The sequence below is a fragment of the Rhinolophus sinicus genome, chromosome 2 (genome assembly GCF_057876585.1).
Source record: "Rhinolophus sinicus isolate RSI-liver-muscle chromosome 2, RSI-T2T, whole genome shotgun sequence".
Lineage (NCBI taxonomy): Eukaryota > Metazoa > Chordata > Mammalia > Chiroptera > Rhinolophidae > Rhinolophus > Rhinolophus sinicus.
The window spans coordinates 155,525,507-155,546,474 of record NC_142502.1 but is presented as its reverse complement, the minus strand read 5'-3'; the positions used below and the strand labels follow the sequence as shown (position 1 = coordinate 155,546,474).

The 20,968-nt window shown below is 37.6% G+C and overlaps 1 protein-coding gene across 28 annotated transcripts in view; it reads right to left on the bottom strand.

Moving 5' to 3' along the window:
* Positions 1-20,968, bottom strand: part of NRXN1 (neurexin 1) — a 1,058,790-nt gene that overhangs the window by 533,571 nt on the left and 504,251 nt on the right. For all 28 annotated transcript variants that reach the window (XM_074331970.2, XM_088796166.1, XM_088796171.1 and 25 more), the window contains 3 exons: positions 12,726-12,848; positions 6,242-6,623; positions 4,631-4,821 (listed from right to left, as the gene is read on the bottom strand). In XM_074331970.2, coding sequence (XP_074188071.2) covers positions 4,631-4,821; positions 6,242-6,623; positions 12,726-12,848 — 696 coding nt within the window. The remainder of the gene's footprint in view (positions 1-4,630; positions 4,822-6,241; positions 6,624-12,725; positions 12,849-20,968) is intronic.

Sequence of the window (20,968 nt, the reverse complement as noted above, 5' to 3'; positions counted from 1 at the left end):
TTGCAAAAAATGCAACATATGTGAAGTGCAATAAAACAAGAGATGCCTGCATTTATCCTCAACTGCTTAGAGACTGGAAGGAAAGCCCTGCTTGGGCTGTCTCTGATTAGGGAAACTTCTGGTGGCTTGGTAGCAAGATAAACAATAGCAGGTGGTTGCTTGGGAGGGGTAAAAGGAAGGTAAAGAGCAGATAACGGTTGTGGTAAGGAGGGAAGAGACCAGATTGGAGATAGAGGGAGAGTCCACTCAAAGTCCTTAAGGGGCAAGGAATTTGGGGTCTGAGAGGACTAACAAAAAGGAAAGCTCTACCTTGGCTCACCAGGATGTGCTCTATAAATGAATTATTCACTTTTAAGTATTTTTGCTAAGTGGACACCTGAGGGCACTGTATTCTATGCACCTAGAAGTCTTTAATCTTTTTCCCCCCATCAAGTAAATTATCCTCAATTTGCTAAAGGATAAACAAGTAATGCTTTAAACAAAGATACCCATTGAAGATGGGGCCAAACATGATCCTTCCTCCCTATCTTTGTTTTTTAACTAGATTAATGAATGAGCAAAACTGGCCTCAATTCAAATCCCTGGGTAATTGCAAGGATTACATAAAATAACCTGATTTAAATCTACTTAGCATTTAAGTAGGGAGTTAATAAATATTAGCTCCTTTCCATATACATACACATACAAACATACACTTTTGCCAACTATAGGAGGAAGAGAAGAAGCATAAGGAGGCATTACACCCACCCTTTATATCTCTGAAGAGGGCAGGACTCAGAAGTTCCACAACGAATGTACAGCTGTGATAGAAATTCATTGCAGAGAGCAAATTTATGCTGCTCTTTTCATTGCATGTCGCAGCTTGTACATAATAGCCAGAGGGAATAGAACACAAACAGCTGGGAAATAAAGATGAAAGCAAAACTGTATCAGCAGGGAGAGACACACAACCCCCTGAGAACCCAGCAGTGTCATGAAAGATAATTTGAACAAGGTCACATGCGTAGAATTCTTTTTATCAGAGAAAGATCATTAGACTCTTGCCCATTTTTGACCATCTCCGTCGAAATCAAGGTGCAGATACATGATTCCTACGTAGCTTTCAAATTTCTACACGAAGGTCTTGTCTCTATAATGAAACAGAACCACCGGCAAAAGTCTGCATTATATAAAGGCTAACTGGGATCTGGGATGGCCGAAAACAAAGAAATTCTGCTTCCTAGCACAAGAGGAGTCTGTTGAGGGGGGCGTCTCCCTCCTGAATCCCAGATGGTAAATTCTGTGGCCATATGCTGCCCTCTAGCGTCTCTGTAAGGGATGGTAACATGAGAAAAATACTTGAAAAATCCTGAGGCAATCACTGTCACTTCAGCCCAGGACTGGTAAATAAAGCAAAACTGGTAAATAATACAAAGCAAAAGTTAAATTCTTAGGTGAAAAAAAAAAGCCAAAACCAGGATTTGTACTAAAATTAAAAAGTGAGTTAAATTTGGCCTCAACATCCATAGTACATTTTTTCTGGACTCCGAAACACATGGTGTCTAAATTAGTGAGTGCTCTTTAAAAATACAGACCTGTCGTTCCCTGCGCATCACTCTCAAATGATTACTGCCTCAGTCTGTCTGCGGGGGGACCCAGACATCTGCATTTGCTAAGTCCTGCCACATGACTCTGATGTGGTTATGTTGTTTGACCTCACTTTGAGAACCAAAGATTGTCACAGTGACTTTAAGTGGAGTGTAGAATAAATCCGATGATTTTCTTTTATTCCTAGAAGGATCCAGCTCTTAGGCAACGTATACGTGAAATAAAACCATTGACCAAGATAGATCAACTTTTATCTTCCCTGCATTTAGAGTGGCTGAATCCTACATGACCATCACGCAAAGACAATCGTGCTGTTCAATTCAGAGTGAAGAGTTCTTGCAGACATTGTCCTATGCAAACAAGTCCCCCTAATTCCAGTAGGCGTAATGAGAAATCATGCCTAGTTGCTCTTACTCATCCTTCAGATATCCCTTCAACATTCCTTCCTCCAAAATTCTTCCTGTTACTCTCGGATGAGTTTCAGTGCCCAGATGTGGCTCCAGGGCCTCCCGTTCTTCTGTGTCCTATATGTGCTCCGTAACTTCAGTCTTCTCCAAAGGAAAAAAAGCTCGTCATGACAGGAACTCTACTACTCTCTTCCCAACTGTGTTCTCCACTCTTAGCACAAAGTAAGGGTTCAGTAAATACTTGTCATCTGACCTATGCCTGTGATCACACACAGAGAACTGGTGATGAAGGGAGCCAGCAAATGTCGTGCCCCACAGCCACACTCTCCTCAAGTGCTATCTAGTCGATGACACACATGGCAAGAAGGGCTTCATTGGGGTTATTGTTGCCATTGGAGCACACATCCATTTTATAAGTCAATAGTTTTGGCTTTTAGTTTTTTTAATTTGAGGAACGTGCACTAGCTTTCGGCATGGTCTGACAAGTCTATAAACACATAGGAACTTCATGAGGTAAAAGTTGTTGGTGTAGAATCTTTTTATTCACCTGAGAAATTCACCTCACATTTATTTTGTTTAAACACAAATGCACTCCGTCACATTTCAATCGCTAACATCTTACTATTATATAATATTCTATTTTCAATTCATAGTTTTAGTTCTTAATTCTCATCATGGATAAAGCCTTCCTTATAAGCAGTCATGAAAAACTCAATGTTTTAATAAATGTTAGCTCTGAGGTCTTCTTAGATTTGCAAAAGTCCCTCCCACCACCACCAGAAACAATCCTATACTACAACGTCCTATTACCCACACTTCTTTTTTTTTAATAAACAATAAGCAAATATTTACTTCTCAGGATACAGCGCCATACATGTCTAATGATATATTCCCACGGCCTTACACTGCTTCTCAGGACGCTTAGGGTTTAGGTCTGTGCATGTCACTACTTCAACCATCTCTGAGCTGCTTTTCCAGCCGTTTTAGTCTCTGACATAGCGTCCATAGTATCAGGTGAAGCTCACTTATGCTGAGGTCTCTCGCTACACAAACAGCACGCCATTTTGCTTTAGCTCTGGTGACTGCTTTGGCCAACACACTGACAGTCACAATCTCTCCTTTCCCCTTGACAATTGCTACCTGAGCAAAACAGGGGCCCCCACAGAATAGGACAGAAAATGCTCGTTTCAGTCAGAGGCAAGGATGACAAAGAGGTTTAACCCGTTTAACAGTATTTCCTTTGAATTTCATTTTACTTTTTGAGCTTAGCTATTAGATGTGTGAGCATAAACAGGAGGTCTTTCAAGTTAACAAAAGGCCCACGCTGAAAGAAGGGAGACAGCCATTGCTACGCATTTTAGGTGCTGGACAAATATTGTCCCAGGATTGTAAATACATCCTGCCAGTACAGAAAGTAAAACACTTTTCTTTCTTCTTTCACCTTATTTAGAAAGAGCATCTTTTCTCTACAAAGAGTTCTGTTGGATTTTTTTCTTTCCAGTTTCCTAACTCCCCAATGTATTTACTTTTTGAATTAAAGGGAAAGATCCCATCAATATAAATGAACAGCTCTTGCCAAGCAAAAATATGACCCCACTGATCCCCGTAGGGTTATGGAATGCACCAGGATGGAGCAGCAGCAGTAATGGAGGGGCGTGTGTCAGGACTGTGGTCATGTTGTGCTGTTTTAACCAGGGGCAAGTCATTCCAAACTCAGGATGTACAATGCTTGTTGTGGTGCTTTATGAGATGGGATATATCGATATAGTCTTAGTGATTCACAAAGGCACATTCAGATAGAAAATTCTGTTACTGTCTCCTATTATTGACATGTTTTCTAAGTTTGTCTTGCTGACTTGAGAAATCAAGTCTCAATAAAGAAAGAAAATGTTTGGTAACACTTTCTTAGAAGCTGGTAAAAGAAACATGCCCACTGGTTTATGTGTGTGAGGTGGTGGTGGTGGGGTGTGAGGGAAGGATTCACTATAGGAGACACAGAGGCAAAAGTCAGGCTCAGACCCCTGGTGGCCAGGTCTGTAAGTGTCTAAAAAACCTCACCAAAGAAAGAAAACTAGTAAGCTTTCAAAGAAACTCTTAGACATCTGGTTACCTTGACCTCAAATCAATAGAAAATTGTTGGGACTAAGGAGACTTGCAAATGCCTTCCTTCCCTTCTTCCTTCCTTCCTCTTTCCCTCTTTCCCTCCCTCCCCCCGTTCCATTTCTCTCTCTCTCTCTCTCTCTCTCTCTCTCTCTCTCTCTCTCTCTCTCTCTCTCTCACACACATTTCTTCAGTATATTTATTTGATCCCTACTTTTCTTATAATATCAAAACTAAGAGTACATTTTTTTTCTCACTCTTTCAAGTTTAATCATGCATGTATTCTTAGGTGTTGTATGTTTTGAACTGCTGTTAAAAATGCATGCTTCTGCCACATTAAAGGGGGAACAGAGGTTTGTGTGTTGTATTATTAATTCTGTGTGGGAAATGAAATTCTGGTCAGTTTTGGCAGGACACATACACGCGTGCGTGCACACACACACACACACACACACACACACTACAAAACCAAAGGTTTGCCAGGTGAGTAGAGACCATGTGAGTTCAAGCCTGCTCTTCTGACTATGTGCACTTACTCTTGAGGTCCAAGTTCCTGGCTCCCGCGGTGATTTGCGTTGTGATTTTCGTGTCAATCTTTACAGTGTGGAGATTGCTGGTGTCCCTTGATATCATTACATTGTGCCACTGATTGTCGTTGAGAGGTTTATTTGAGCTCCCTTTGATGAGGTTAGCACCATTTCCCAAATCAAACACGTAATGTAGGTACCTGGGGGGAAAAAGGAAATGTGGGAAAATGCCATTACTTTTCAAATTTTTGATGAAGTCAAACTAGATACTACAAATGGATTTTTTTTTTCAGGTGGCTCCATCCTTGCTAGGAGTCATGAGAGGAAGTTGTATAGAAGCTCAGTTAATGAGGTAAGAAACCTGCGTCAGCAAGGAGAATTAGTCATTATCTTCACTATAGGAAATAGTGAAAAAAAATTTTTTTTTAAATCATGGTCTAACTCTATGGTTTTGTAAGGTAAATATCTTTCACTACTCATTCCCTATTCCCACCACTTTCCTCCATCCTTTGTTAATTACAGTGAACTGACAATTTTCAGCTTCTTGAACCTGCTTTCTCCTCCATCTTGAGTGTTTGTTTCTGTATGGGGAATGTGCACTCATACTTTAAGAGTCAACTCAAATATCCATTCCCTGCCTCACACATTTCCTAATTTCTCTAAAGACTCTCCTGAGCCTTTGCACGAGAATCATCTTAGGAAACTTCTCGTAATGCTTCTGTTCTGGTTATGTGTTCACCGATATCCCCTAGGGTGATGTGTTTACATATGTGCGGCCTGGGGTTGGTGGAGTCCAAGATACTCACGGGGTAGCAAAAAAAATGTATACAAGTGGACACTTCGGTCAACGTTGCTCAAGCAGTAGTTCGCCATAATCATAAGTGTCTGGACGCTGATGGTAACCACTCTGAGCACCTTGTGTAATTGCAAAGTTAAATGGGACTTGTATTCATCTTTTGTTATCGGTATACATTATTTCAATTTTAATACAGTTTTCCTTCCTTAAAATCTGTATACATTTTTTTTGGCACCCTCTGTATGTATATTTGTGCCTGGCACACTATCTAGACCATTGTAAATATGTAGTAATAGTCACTGAATGAATGAATACCCAAATCAATTAAAATACATCAAATTTGTACCATAGTTTCAAGGAAATTTCACAAAAATCTTTCTAAATTCTTCAAGCAACTCTGAAATAGAATTAACTTTGAGTTAAATGGAATTTTGTGGAATTGAAATAATATGATTACTTAAATTAGCTATTTAAGTTAGCACAAATTAGCCTACAAGTCTGTAGAAATTCCTTTGTAGAATTATGGTGTGTATAGTAAAGCAATCCACATTTGAAGTGTAAGATTCATGGAGTGCCTAGCATAAATTACAACTTGAAATTATTTATATTTCATATATGGAAACAGGTGTAAAAGACTTTACTGACCCCTATTAACTTTATAAGATACTTAACTAATTTAAACAAATACATTATGTGTACCTCCACTCCACCCATGCCCGCCCCTGCCCACTCCCTTTCAAGCCAATACATTTTGTTTAATGTATATTTTTGGAAACTGAGGTCACTTTTTCCAAAGTTTTGTCATTGAACTGACATATACTCACCCTTTAACTAATTCAACCACAATAAAGTCATTTCCATCCCCACTGTTATACAGAATTAGTCCATCGAGGGATGTTGTCTTAAACTGGAAAAAAAGATGCATAGACGTGTAGGCTTGTAATGTAGCTAAGGCAACATAGCTCGATTTGGTCTTGAAGGTGACAGGGTCTGCTATGATGTTCCTGAAGCCAAATCTGGCATTGAGCTCACAGTAATCTATGTCGCCATTTTTACACAAGTCAATGTATGCCATTCCATTAAATGTCAGGCTCTGAAGGTGTCCGATGAAATTGGAGGGAACAGAAGACAAATACCGTCGTTCTGTGATAATGCCAGTCTCTATGTTATGAAACTCCAGCCTCGTGTGATCACCTGCCATTTGCCCTAAAAAGGAGGATAATATTTTATTAGCTTCTTTATCTGAAAGGCACTTCCAACTGTAGATTTCAATAACAACATTGCATTTTAAGATATAAGAATCCAAATACCTCCCGGATACTCAGTTGCATATAGTTAAAACAAAGAAGTGATGTTATGAGGCCAGATTATATGACACAATTCGTTTTAGGTCAGGTTTTAATCGTTGTCCAAAGTTTTGTCTTAACAAAAATCATCCTCATTAGCCAAAGTTACAGAGTTTTTAAAACATAAAAGAAAAACAAAAACAGGAAGCATGTAATGGAGAATGAAAGGGAGAAAGGAAGGTTAAGAGGGAGGGAGAGAGAGAGAACAAAACAGGAAAAGGAAATGGTAGGTAGGAGGGAAGGAAGGATGGACAGAGGGAGAGATTAGGGGCAATAATTGTCTTAAATTATCCCAGTATAAAGTGACATTTCCCAGCTTCATGGTTAAGTGAAGTTTTTCTTTATAAAGAATGTTCTTCAAGAAAACAAAACAAAACAAAAACTCTATTTTTCTATCTCCAATAGAAGTAATGACGAGCTGCTGACTATTATTCCAATAATGAACCATGAAAATGTGTTTGAAGTTAAGTAGGTACTTTACAGCTTCCCTTTTCTGTGCTGGATAGTTCCCATAGTCTTTCCTAGAACTAGGCTCCCACCCATGTTAAATTTCTGTTGATCACCTTTGGACCTATGCCATTTTCCTTGCACTTATGTTTTGGATAATTAAATTGAGCACCATTTACCAATTCAAGGCATGTCCAATTTGGAGAATATCAGTAAAGTTAGTCCATATCACCACAAGTTAGAATCTTCTTTAAACACTGTAATGTGAAACTTACTTGCAGATTTATTTAGTGATTCATTCTTCAGCTCAGCCCCCATCCCTCTTCATCCTTCCATATTTCTCTGTCAATCCTATTAAAAGTCAGCCTAGTCCCATTTTACCTCCTGAGTGATATGTATACCTACCTGCAAGGTTGAAGATAAACTAAATAAAAAAAGATGTGAACTTGTCTTTTTAAAACCCAATGTAAAGTACTTTATTATTGCTAGTGATTCACTTCCAGCTACTTGTTCTTGTCTAATTAAACTGTCATTCACTTTTTCCTGAAATTGAAACAAGGCCATTTAAATTGTAATCAAGTTCTTTCAGGTGCTAGTTTCACTATTCAATTTGGTATAATTGGAAAATTTATCCAGCTTACCCTATCCCATCATCCACAATATTAATTAAAATATTAATCAGTGCCATTCCCAGTATCAGCCCCTGAGAAAATGCACAGGACCTTCTTCCCAGGTGTAATGAAGACTGAACAGCCCCGTATGTGGGCCTCCTTCAACTAGTTTGGCAGATTTCCATTTCTTTAGTCAAGGCAGTAAAATATTAGATGGAATTTTAAGGAAATGCCTGTAAGTAAAATACAAATGCCATATTTTCTGTTGTGCAAGAAAAACTCTCTACATACTTAACTGACTTTGATGCTTATAAGCTCATTGATGTAAAACAAAACAAAAAACAAAACAAACAAACAAAAACAACAACAACTCTCCCCTAAGCTGTATTTAACTCTACTTAATTTGTATACCTGTTTAACTAGCCCATGATCCTGGTAACAGCTGTACTGTCACTCAGGGCATGTTCTCTTTTTAGCCATTGGTTTGCTCCAATTCCCTTTGCAAACATGTTGTTTTTTGTTTGTTTGTTTTTTTTCCCCAAACAAAAAAATAGCACTCTATATAATTGTCTCTCCTCCTCCCTCCTTCCCACTATGTCTCCTGCTTGTCTATCTGATGCAACAACACTATTAAATCCTTAGCAATTCTGGTTTCTTGTATGACATCATTTCTTTCTCCTTCTTCAGTTCTTCTTGTTCAATGACCTTCATACTAATGTGTGGGAAACTCCCGCTTTGTTAGCAAATAAAAAGAGATTTTAGTAATTTTCAAATATAAATCTCTAGAGACACCAGTAGCATTGAATTAACAAGTCATGTGGAATGAAAAAATATGAAAAGCTTAAAAATCATTTGTGCTTTTCTATCTTCCTCGTATGGATGCTTATCTTTTTCATGGTATTAAAATCTGAGTCTTAACTCAGTGAACCCACCCCAATCCTGAAATTGTCATGTTTCTTCTTAAAAGTTCCATTAATTAACCTACCAAATATCCAGAAAAAAAATATTTCTGATACTTGTAATTAAATATCACCCTAAATTTTCAAGTTCTCGGCAGCTCTGAAATAATGAAACACATTTTGTTTAGGAGAATTGAGAAATTCAGTGATAAAAATAGCGTGTGATGCCTGTTTTCTCAAAGGAATGGAATATGTATGCAGAACATAAATAATAAAAAAGGTAATAAAGCAATGGTGGAGAAACCATGGCACAGTTATAAGGAAACTCATTATGGCCTATGTTCAAGGTCCCATTCTTTCTGTAATAAGCACATATAAATTGCATTGACAGTAATGGCAGATATACTTGCTTGAGGTGCAGAATTAGCACCTAAAAGCCATTATGCACTGACTAAAAAAAAAAACACTAACTGAGGCCTTTTAAAAACTCTTTTTTCCTCAGAATTTATTCCAGTGTTTAATCCTTTATCAGTAAAGTAGCCACCTCTACTGTTGTATGCATATATTAATTAAGAAAGAAACACAGGACATTAAAGAAGAAAGATTTATTTTACGGCTCCAACTTTTTAAAAATCCACTGTTTTTTCCAGATATTTAGTGGAAAGGAGTATTTGAAGTTAGCAACATGCCTCTGATCAAAGTATCTGGGTTACAGCAGCCTGGCAATAATCTTTGATAAAAACACCCACCTGGGTAGTGAGTTTGCATAGCAATATCTATATCAGATATTTTTAAATCAAAACAGGTAGCAAGAACAGCTATTTTAGGTTTAGTCTTGATCATAGTTGGGTTAAATTTCCTCTGCAGAACAAAATAACCTGCTGGCCTTACATCGACTTGTTAATTCGCTTAATGTTACTGAGTGTGCGGTATACGTATGTGTCAGGTTCTGTGTTAGGTCATAAAGAAACTGGTGAGAGGAGCAGACATGGCTCCTGTTTTCACAAAACTCATAGCCTACTGGGAGAAGGCAGACAAAAAGACATGAGGAAATCATTAAATGCACAATGGCAAGATTCAGGAAAATGCTATGAACTTGATGAACAGAGTGTTATGTTAGTAAATATGAAGTGAGGGCAAATGCCTAAGTTGATATCTAACTTAAATTTGAAGGATTAAAAGAGAAAGCCATGCTAAGAATGGGAGAAGAGAAATGTGGAGGTGGATTCCAAGAAGGGGAGGCAGATGAACAAAGACTCTCAGGAGACAAAGAACTGGAGAGTGTGGCCATGAGTAAGAGAGGTTAGGGGCTCTCATGAGGTGGGAAGAGAGTCAGGGCTCAGATATCACAGTGCCTCTTGATTAGAATAGGAACTATTGGATGGTTTTAGGCAGGTATAAGCTGTGTGTCTGCATGTGCGCGAGTGTGTGTGCACGTGTGCCCACACATGTGTGTGTTTAATCTCTCTGATGTGGGTAGAATAGATTAGAGATGGTCTGAACTAGGGTGGTTATAGTAGCAGAAATGAGAAAAACGGCCACAGTGAGATAATTATGCAGAGATAACCTGCAGGATTTACTAATGATGTGCAGAATGATGGAAAGAAAGAAATGATGGTGGTGCTCTCCTTCCGGGCCCGAGTAACTGAATTTGTGGTGACTACTGTTCAATGAAGGATGCACACACTAACATAAACACACATACAAAGCACACAATTCCAGATTTTTTGACAGACTCACTGATGAGTACAAACCCAAGGACCCCCCACTTAGGGACCCCATATATTTTGTAAAATGCTTTCCTTTCCAAGTCCTAGGGAATCTCTGTCTTTGGGGGTTTCTTTGCTGGTAACTGCTGTCCTCACCTTAGCTGAGGGGCAGACATTTCCAAGCACAGAATGAGTATGGGCTGTTCTGTGTTCAGCAGGCACTTAACAGTATGTATAACTACAAGTACAACAAAGATGTGGTCAAATGTAGGACTTTACATGAAGAGTCTCTAGTGCTTTTCTTTGTAAAAATTCAGTGATTTCTGACTCGCTATAAACTTCAATAATAATTCCCCATTACGTTCCTGATTTATGTGGCCACTAGAGAGTTTAAAACAAACAAAAAAAAACATCCTAAACTTAAGCCTAAATGGCAAGTTTCCACTGCTATCTTTGGAAACCTTTTCTAGTTATATAAATCGAGGGTAATTTTATGATTTTTTATAAATTGTTGGTTTTCATGAGATCTTTGACAAAACGTAATCTCCCAAATATGAATCATCTTGATGAAAACTCACCAAGTAATAATAAATTACTGTGGGGGGAAAAAACATCTTTATCTCTGATCAGCAAGATGCTGGGAGTTGGGGCAAAGAAAGAGGTGGAGTATCGGGGAAGAGTGCATAGTTTAAGTGAATCATTAATGTGGATTTGGTTTGTACGAGTATTCCCATTCATCTTTAAACTCTGAAAAATAGCGTGTTGGTTCCTACAATTGAAGGGAAAAAAAGTCAACTCCTACAGAGCAGAACTCAGAATCTAATTTCTGCTCTAAGGCCATGGTAATTTTGAGAAAGAGAAAATGGCAGGCTAATTTACTGAAATGCTAGTTTGTATTTTACCCTTCCTGCAATTCTAAGAAGCTAGCCAAGTCCCTTGTAGCACTTTGTTCAGAGGCTTTTCCTTGGCAGAAATTGGAAGCTGCTAGAAAACAATGCCTTTTCCAATCTTTCGTAAAGGTCTGATTTGCAAGTGTTCCAGAAATGAAAAAGTAGAGAGGAGAAAGCATGTGAGGGCTGAGAGAGACAATGCGATTACCACTGATCAGAAGAGAGATGAGTATTGGTGGGATTTAGGAGTCCTGAGTACCAGTGTCCTGCAGTCTGGTGAGGTTCAGGGCTTCAGAGACAATTGGTGAGGTCAACATAAGAAGGCGGGGTCACCGCCCATAGGCTGCAGGGGTCAGCAAAGACCCTTGCACCATTTAGAACAAGAGTGGCAGAGTTCTTGCAATTCAAAGTACAATCTAGGAAAACTGTCTTTTTGATAAGAATGGGCCATGAGTCAAAAAGCAAACAATCTAACAAATAAAAAACAAACCTTGGTTGTTTTCTGAGTTCTGGTAATAAGGACATTTTAAAGAAACGTAAGTCACCTGACCTCTTGGAGCTTCAGTTCCCTTATCTATGAGATTTGTGACACACGTAGGGACTGAAGAACGTTCTGTGGTTTCCATATGTCCTTGTCTCTGGCAGCTATTTAGTTCTAACCTTTTGCATGTGACCTTAGACCGTCGCTGATCATGTCTACCTTTTTTGAGAAAACCCAAATTGTCCAAACAATGGATGCTAATCTAAAAAAATAATTAATTCCTCTTCCTCGAACTGTCCTTGACCAAAACTAGCTGAACTTCAGTTCACACTCCTGACAAAGCTTTGCAAAAATGTGCCTTTCTTCCCTAAGTTCACATAGCTACCTCAGTTTTCTCATGCTTGGCAATAGTGAATAAAAGCTTATGCTAAAGGCTCTCTGGTTGATTTTCTTCTTCAGAGAATAAGATGACATATCATAGCAATGGTTTCTCAGTGTCAATCCGTGGACCAGCTGCTTTTAAGTCCTCTAGAAAGATTTTAAGGGAAAAAAAAAGAATCATTGTGCTCCTCCCAGACTTTCTGTGGTATCGGGCTAGGAATTGCTCCTTTTGAAACTCTCTAAGTGATTCTGAAACAAAATCATTTTGCACCCACATGGAGGGGAAAAAAAAAGAATTTTGGAAAGCCATAAATTATTAAACAGAAAAGAACATGATATAAGTATTAATAATTTGAGAGAAAACAAACCAAAACACTGAACATGCTGCTTATTAAATGGAATTGTTTCTAGAAAAACTGTAATAAAAAAATGAACTGTGAGTATTGGCTTCAAGTCGTGCACCTGGTTTTTAAAGTCACCTGCAAGAAACGGGAAAGTCTAAAGTTTCAGTGAAAGAAAATACAATGCAAGAAGTGGGGTTTACCTGTCATGGCCTGTTGGTCATCCACCATTAACTTTAAGCTTTTTCCTCGACGAACCACACGCACTGTGTGCCATTCGTTATCGTTGAGGTTATAGCCAGCAAAAAGGGTCTCGGGACCTTTGCCTGTAGAATATGCCAAACAGTCATTATGGACACTCAGAATCAGTGAAGCAAATGAACCTCACAGAGAGTGAGAGAAAGAGACAAAGAAACAGGGAAAGTGAGGGAGAAGAAGGGAAAAGAAGAGAGAAAGAAATGACAGAGAGAGAGAGAGAGAGAGAGAGAGAGAGAGAGAGAGAGAGAGAGAGAGAGAGAGAGAGAGAGAGGAGAGAGAGAGAGAGAGAGAGAGGACACACTGACTGGCTGGATCAATTTTCAAGCCCATTAGAGTCATGGCAAGCAAGGAAAATGACAAGTTAACAAACTTTCTGGTGTGACACTTTAAGAAGAACCTTTAACATTATGCATTTAAGTGAGACAAGTGAATGAACCCATTGTCATAAATAGGCACAGTCAATGCAGCATCGGGAAGCCTCCCAAAAGTACACAGACTTTTTTCTCCTGATGAATTCTCTCATTTTTGCAGTTTTAACTTTCTTGCTAATGTAGTAGCTAACAGTTATGTAACCTGGGGCCTAAGGGGAAGATCCGACCATAGATCATTAGCTAACTGTGCTCAGTTTGGCAACTGGCTAGGTTAGACCCTGGCGAAGAGGCTGCTCTGGGTACCATACTGTATGATGGCTGCCCCTTACTCTTACGACATGGACCTCCAACGTTCAGCACATTCTCAAATTTATGAAATGTTGTGTCTGAAAACTACATCTAGTGGAATACACAGACCATGAGTGTATTTTAAAGCACTTACTCTTAGGAAGTAAAGAAAAAAGAAGTCACATTCAATAAATGGCTGACTGTTGAATGGGAAGGAAAAAAAAAAAATAGCGGTACAGGGTAGGGATTTCCTAGCTAAGTGCCAACAGGAGGGCAAAATATGTAACCAACTAAGATAGTAACTGCTAGTGAACCTATGGAAGTTAAATTTCGTAGATTTAAATGGAATTTAGATTGGCTTAGAACAGACAGGTTATCTCAGAAAGCTGTTTTGTGGAAATTATTGAAATGACAAAGTTAGGCCAAGTTAGTCCCTCTTCCACTTAAAAACAAAGCAAGGCAAAATAGCTTTTACTATAACTGGAACATTTTTTACAGAAAAGTAAGCATTTCTACTACTTTGACATTATGATTCATTGAGAAAATTAATGAACAGCTTGAAAAGATACATTATTGGTGATGGATTTCAGTACTGAAATTCACTGGTACATTAAAATAACAAAAGACATGACATCAGTGAGTTTCATGACTTTCAACTGATTCACAATCAAGGTTTGCTTCACAATTTCTTCAACTAAATTCTACCAACAAAGCCTATCAATGACAAGGAGCGTAGGAGGGCATATGAAAATGCCAAGAAGAAGGAGAGAACAATGAAGAAAGAGGAAAAAAAATACACAAGGGAACCAAGTAAAAGAAACCTCAGTAGTCAGTCCAACAAGAGATCATTGTTTACTTTCAATACAGGAGACTATCCACCCTCATTCCTCCCTTAGGATGTTACTGATGATACAAGTTCTGTCTTTCTTAGTTGGGCTTTCTCTGGAACTTAAAATGAACCAGGGACATAAGCTAAACTTTTCTGGATGAACTGCCTCATGTCTTTAAACAGGACCGTCGTTAAGATTAGAAATCGTCTCCTTTTGTTTCTTTAGAGAAGTTAAATTCATCCGGATACATTAATAAAAACTAGTCTAGAAAGAACACTTTTAAGAGATTGATCACTAAATAACTAGAGGAAGCCTGTTAGTTCAGCAGCTGCAAAAACGCTTTGAGACCAAATGTTGAAAGCAAGTTCCAGGATCAAAGGAACTCTTTCTAGTTTCAATAGTGAAGAAAGAAGCGTTTAATAACTCTGCGGAATCTCAGCATCCTACTGGCAGCAAGGGTCATTCTCGGTTTTGATCTTTGAAAAGAGAATATATCATTTTAAAGCTATTTTTATAGGGAGATCTTTTTTTCTTCTTCTTCTTAGAAATGTGAGCTTTTGAAGCAGCTTCACTCCCATTCTCTTAATTTTAAATGTGTTTTGTTAAGAAAAAAAAGTGTAAGGGTGATATCATCATTATACCCCCTTCTGGGCTTGATCTTGCAGTCAAGTCCAAATGTTTAATCTATGAAACAACTTTTTCCATAACAACATGCACACAATCCAATTAAAAATAACCCTTTGGTTCATAAAAATCTCTGTGGGCCAACTTCAAGCTCCTTTCTTGCATTATTCAAAATGTGAAGAGATTGATTTTGGAAGACAAGGCTTTTAAAAATGCTCTTAACATTCTCAGTTCAAAACAATGTTATCCGTGCAACAGGAAGCGTAATGGAGAGTGCCCTGGGCAGGGACTTAAGAACTGTTGTTGCTAGTCCACTAAGAACGAAGTTGGGGGCTGGGAAATGCTTATTATGGTCCTGGCACTTTATCTATTAACTTATTTCAGTCTTTACATTATCGTTTTACACATGTGGGACCAAAGGCTTAGAAAACTAGAACTACTTGCCCCAAGGTCACATGGCTAAAATGTGATAGAAAAGCATTCCATTCTAGGTCTGATCTACTCAAAGCCTGCATACTCTCCCCTGCCTCCCAACTATGTGACCTCTGGCTAGCAACTTAACATTTCGGTTTCCCCACATCTGAAGGAAGGGGATGGAAAAGTTGCTCCTTGTCATGACTTCCAGGCTTGCTCTACAGAATGACCACAACGTTGGGGAAACTTACATACCCTCTGCATAAGGCATTGTGGAAGAAAACCCCTAACAATACACTGTACCTAAGGATACGGAAATGGCTGGTACTAAAGGTATGATTTAAAGGAAGGGACGCCAGATTGGGGCTGGATCCACTCATAATCAGCAATTTGCTAAAGAAATTCAGCTGCTGGTGGTCTTAACACCCCCACTTATAAAGTGAGGAGATGTTCTAGCAGTGACTTTGAGGTCTCACATTCTCACAGACATTTAATATACATGGGATTGGTAAAGAAAGACGCTTGACTGTTGAAATTTTGAGTTTGAGAGTCATGTGTCCACTTGTCTACAATTTAATGGCAAAATTATAGTCACTCAAGCTATTAATAATCTGAATTCTTTTTGAGATGTCTTCTTCCTTTGAGGATATCAAAACACATCTCATAGGTAGTAATATTTTTCTCCCAGTATTAATATGCATGTTACGCCTGAATGTTCGTATGTTGAAACCCTAAGCCCCAATGTGATAGCATTAGGGGGTGGGGTCTTTGTGAGGAGAATAGGTTTAAATGAGGTCAGGAGGGTGGAGTCCCCATGAAGGAATTAGTGCCCTTATAAGAAGAGGAAGAGACTCTGAAGTTCTTTCTTTCCACCATGTGAGGACTGAAAAGCAAAGTAGACATCTGCAAGCTGTGAAGAGAGCCCTCAGCAAGAACACCTTGATCTTGGAATTCTCTTCCTCTAAAACTTTGCAAAATAAATGTCTGTGGTTTAAGCCACCCAGTCCATGGTATTTTGTTTCAGCACCCCAAGCGGACTAAGAGAGTAAGCAATATTTTAAAGATTTTCTTTTTTAATGTTTGGAGCATTGTTTCTATTTGAGAGACAATCATACCTTGTTTTTTGTAGGAAGTTACAATTTGTATGTAATTTTAAACTTTATTCTTAATATAATCTGTTATTTAAGCCATAGAAATACTGTTTTTTGGCTTTGTTTTTTTCATTTCTTAGTTTAAAAAGCAGATATAGAAAGGCTGTGTGTATTATTATAAGTCTGAGAGGCAGTAAAGAATGAAATTAAGATTTATCTTGAGCTCTTCCTTCTCCATTACAGGGTCCTTACCTTAGGCCCCACAATGATCTGCAGATAGTAAAAGAGGTATAATGTGGCTGAATGCCCACAGGTAATATTTAACCAGACTGGATCAAAATTCAGCTCTATAGGCTAATGCTATTTTAAGGAATTTTAGGACTAGAAAGGGCATGAGAGGTTTAGAAATTCACTGAGGCAGCTACAAAGAACGTGAGCCCAAGTGATTAGATGATGTTTCCAAGGTCACAGCTATTTAACTGTGGAGTACAGGTCTCCAGCTTGCCAGTCTACTGAACTTTCTTTAAATCATTCTGCCCATTATATTATGCTGAATGAAAGGACACTAAGTCTGAGTCTACAGTTTGGTCCATGACTGCTATTTGAACTGCATCAACGGTGAAAACCAAGCAAAAATAGATAGAGCTTAATAAGAGTGTCTGTCTTTTCAAAAGTTTAAGTTATGGTATAACTGTTTACTTCGGTGATATTAAGAGGATTTTCTGGTGACTCTGTAGCCAAAATTTATGAATAACAGAAGTACACAATAAAAATTTCAGTTTTTCTCAGGCAAGTTTGAGTTTATTGCCCTTTTACAACTTACCCATTTATGAATTCCAGATGACTGTAAGATTTTACTCCTAAGAAGGGTTGGAGATAACCTTCATTTAAGGTATAGGAGAAAGGAAAGAGTATGCGAGTGTGTGTTCTGGGGTTGTGTATATGGGAGGGGCGGTTAGCAGTCAGCCAAACAAATCCTTCTTTGAAATTTGTGCCTCTACAGAGCCTTGGTTTAACCATTAAAAGATACACTTAAAGATGACAACTGTTTTTGGCCAGATTAGTAGTCACAGTTGCTAATTATTGTTGATCTCCATTTTTACTATGGGGGGAAATGGTAGAAAAATTGGATTTGTTCCTATGTCTGTCATCAACAAGTTTTGTCATCTTAAGTAAGTCATTTATCTTCCCAGTTCCTCATAATTTTGTCTGTAACATGACAATGTTTGATAAGAGCATGTACTCTCCTATAGCCAAGTTTAAAATCTGTCATTCTTGGTAGGACCAGATAACTGCTCTGTACTATTTTCCTACCTTGAGGCTACATGAAAGAATACAACATTATGGTGAAGTTATCTAAATTTATAAATTTTCATTATTGTCATTTTTATCCTTATTAATTTCATCATTTTTGTTTTGACATGGGTACGCAGAGGACAGAGAATACTTAAACAAGAGTTATTCTAAACCTAGAATTACTAAACTCCAATGAAACCCACAGGGCAATATGGATATATTCTAGAAAATATGTTTATTAATTTATATAGTTAAATTTTAAGGTGGAGAACCCTGTTTGGTCATCCTGGTATCCCTCACAGAATACAGCACCAAATAATACATTCATGATCAGACAGGAGCAGGAAATAAACCATTCTGTGTACCAGGATATGGCCCTGCTTTAGGGACAAGTTCACTGTGGAAACCAAATCACAGATCAGAAGATTATGTGGTGAAATAATGAAGTTATCTTTAAGGAACCCTTCCTCTTAGCCATGGTAAATTATTCTTGCCCCTGTTCAAAGAATTAGGTAAGGGCTCTGCAGTGTGGAATACTCTGACCTGTATCTCTCTAAAATTCCCTTACTCAGAACAAATATAGTTGTGCAATGTGAAAATCACGAGCTAAACTGGGGCAGTGGTTTTATTATTATTTTTAAAGCAGTGGAATTTTTCCCTCCCCGTAATCCTGCATAAGGACTGAAAAAACATATAAAGGGGAGTCGCCTCACTATTAAGGAAGGAGGCTAACTTGGTCCCGGAGGCATCACCCAAAACCCCTGGAATCCACAGAAACCTCTAGAGGGTTCATTTCTCTCTTCAGAAAAATGGATGATTTTCTTTATCAGAAAACTCCAGCGAAGGAATTCAAATATCTTTTGCAAGTAACCCTTTGTTTTTAAAATTAGATTTGATTTACAAAAAAAAAAAAACACGAAAATTGTAGTTTGTGAATTAAAAATATATATATTTTTTTACCAGGACATCATTTATTATGTATAACAAGGTCCAGAGGTATTCAAAACAATCATTTTTTGTTTGCATTATTCGTCCTCTAGCCTAAATTCTCAGCACACCCTTAATTACAAAATCCAAATTCATGCTCTCTACTGAAGATTTTGTAAGCTGTTTCCTCTTTAGGTCATGTGAATTATGGAACAGATTGTCTTTCTATTCCAAGACTTAGGATGTGTATATAATTTTAGCAACTTGATTCTTCTTTAATTTTTTTTTCTTTGGTATAGTGGCTTTCCAAACCAGTTAATTATTTAAAATTATTTTGTAAATCACTTTAAATTCTATTTGAAAGTATCGGGGCATAAATCAGTAAGTGAATTTACTTAATAAAGAAAAGAATAGCTTCCAAAGGATGCACAAATAATTAATCCAACTGTCTCATTTTATAGATAACTCCATGGAGATGTGTGTGTGTGTGTGTGTGTGTGTGTGTGTGTGTGTGTGTGTGTGTATCTCCAACAATATTAAACAAGCTTTTATTGATAGATTTCAGGTTTGTTTGCAGGTGTATTTTGAATTTATTTTCATATTTTTGGAACCGGTTGGGTGTGTGTGTGTGTGTGTGTGTACACACATATACACTTCAGGGTGCCAAAAAATGTATACAAGTGGACACTTTGATCAGTGTTGCTCAAGCAGTAGTTCACGGTAATCAGAAGTGTTTGGACACTGATGGTAACCACTTTGAGCACCTCTTATAATTGCCGAAGTCAAACATGACTTGTATTCATCTTTTGTTAATGGTATATGTTAAGTATTAAATTTTTACACAGTTTTCCTTTCTTAAAATATGTATACATTTTTTGGCAATGTATGTATTCATATATATCTGAATTTTGGTTCCATACGTAGATATATCCAACATTATATGTACATACATTATATGTACATACATATAAAATACATAATACATACATACATTAAAATTTTATGTACATACATATAATTTTGGATATATCTACGTATGGAACCAAAATACATATAATTTTGGATATATCTATATATGGAACCAAAATTATATATAACAAGATGAACATAATACTAACTTTGGATCCTTGTTTGCAAATGTCCTGTGAGCTACTTATACTGGTTTTTCAATGTCGAACAGAAATAGTAAAGAGCAATAGAAAAGAAGAATACAAGGCTAAGGAATCTACGAAGCAATATGATCAAAGATGTCTAGGAGACTAAACTGGCAGCTGTCTCTGCTGCTGAAAGATGGATGTGGTTTGAGAAAATCAAACCCATCTTAATTACATTTTGATTTTTAAAACACTTAAGACTGTGTGTCGCAAAGCTGAAATTCATTACATACCCTTTACATAGCTATCTCCCTCCAAGGGTATATTTTAAAGATGCTAAAAGCATACATGGACTGTCTATATTAAGTACCTTATTTCTTTATATAGTTCAAACCAGTCAGTTCTGGACTTTCTTTTTGTTGCCTTAAACATCAAATGTAAGTAATTTCTATTCTAGAACTCTATCTAGTTATTTGAGTGGTTAATGTGCTTGCTCAGTTAAACCATTAATTGAGCATGAGGATTGGGGGGTTCCTTCTGCAAAGCTATAACCTGGCATATGTCATAGATGATTGGCAGGTAAAAATCCATTTAGGTTGCCTTCTACCAATGATCCATCTACCATGTCCATTTAAAGAACAGTTTGTATCTTTTCGACCACAGTTTTCTGGGCTAAATATGAACATCATGTACAAGTGGATCCTAAAGTTTCCAGAGTTATGCTATACATAAAATAAAAAACAACAAAAATACTAGCATTGTCTTATACATATAAATTAATTCTATATATGCATGACTGTTCATTACTTTTAGATCATTAAACTGCCTATAGCACACAGTAACTGAACTAAAAATTGCAGTACCATAGAATCTTAGAATTCCGAAATTTTAAAATGGAATGGTCCATAGTATGCCTGTTGTTTATTCCATTTAACTACTTTTATTCATTCTGGGTTATGTGGCACGCTTATCCTATTAATTTCATTGCACAATTATTTTATGCCAAACACTGATCTCAGCATTGGGAATGTCCCAGCTTAGATTTTCAAGGAGTTTACATTCTTAACAATCAGGGGTCAAAACACTTTTTCTGTAATGGGTTGGACAGTAAGTATGTTTGGCTTCACAGGATGTGGTCACCACTACAACGGCTCAAGCTTGCTACTGTAGTGTGTAAGCAGCAATAGACTATATAGGTGAACAGACTGATGTGGCTTTGTTTCAATAAAACTGTTTAATCAGGTAGCCAGCCT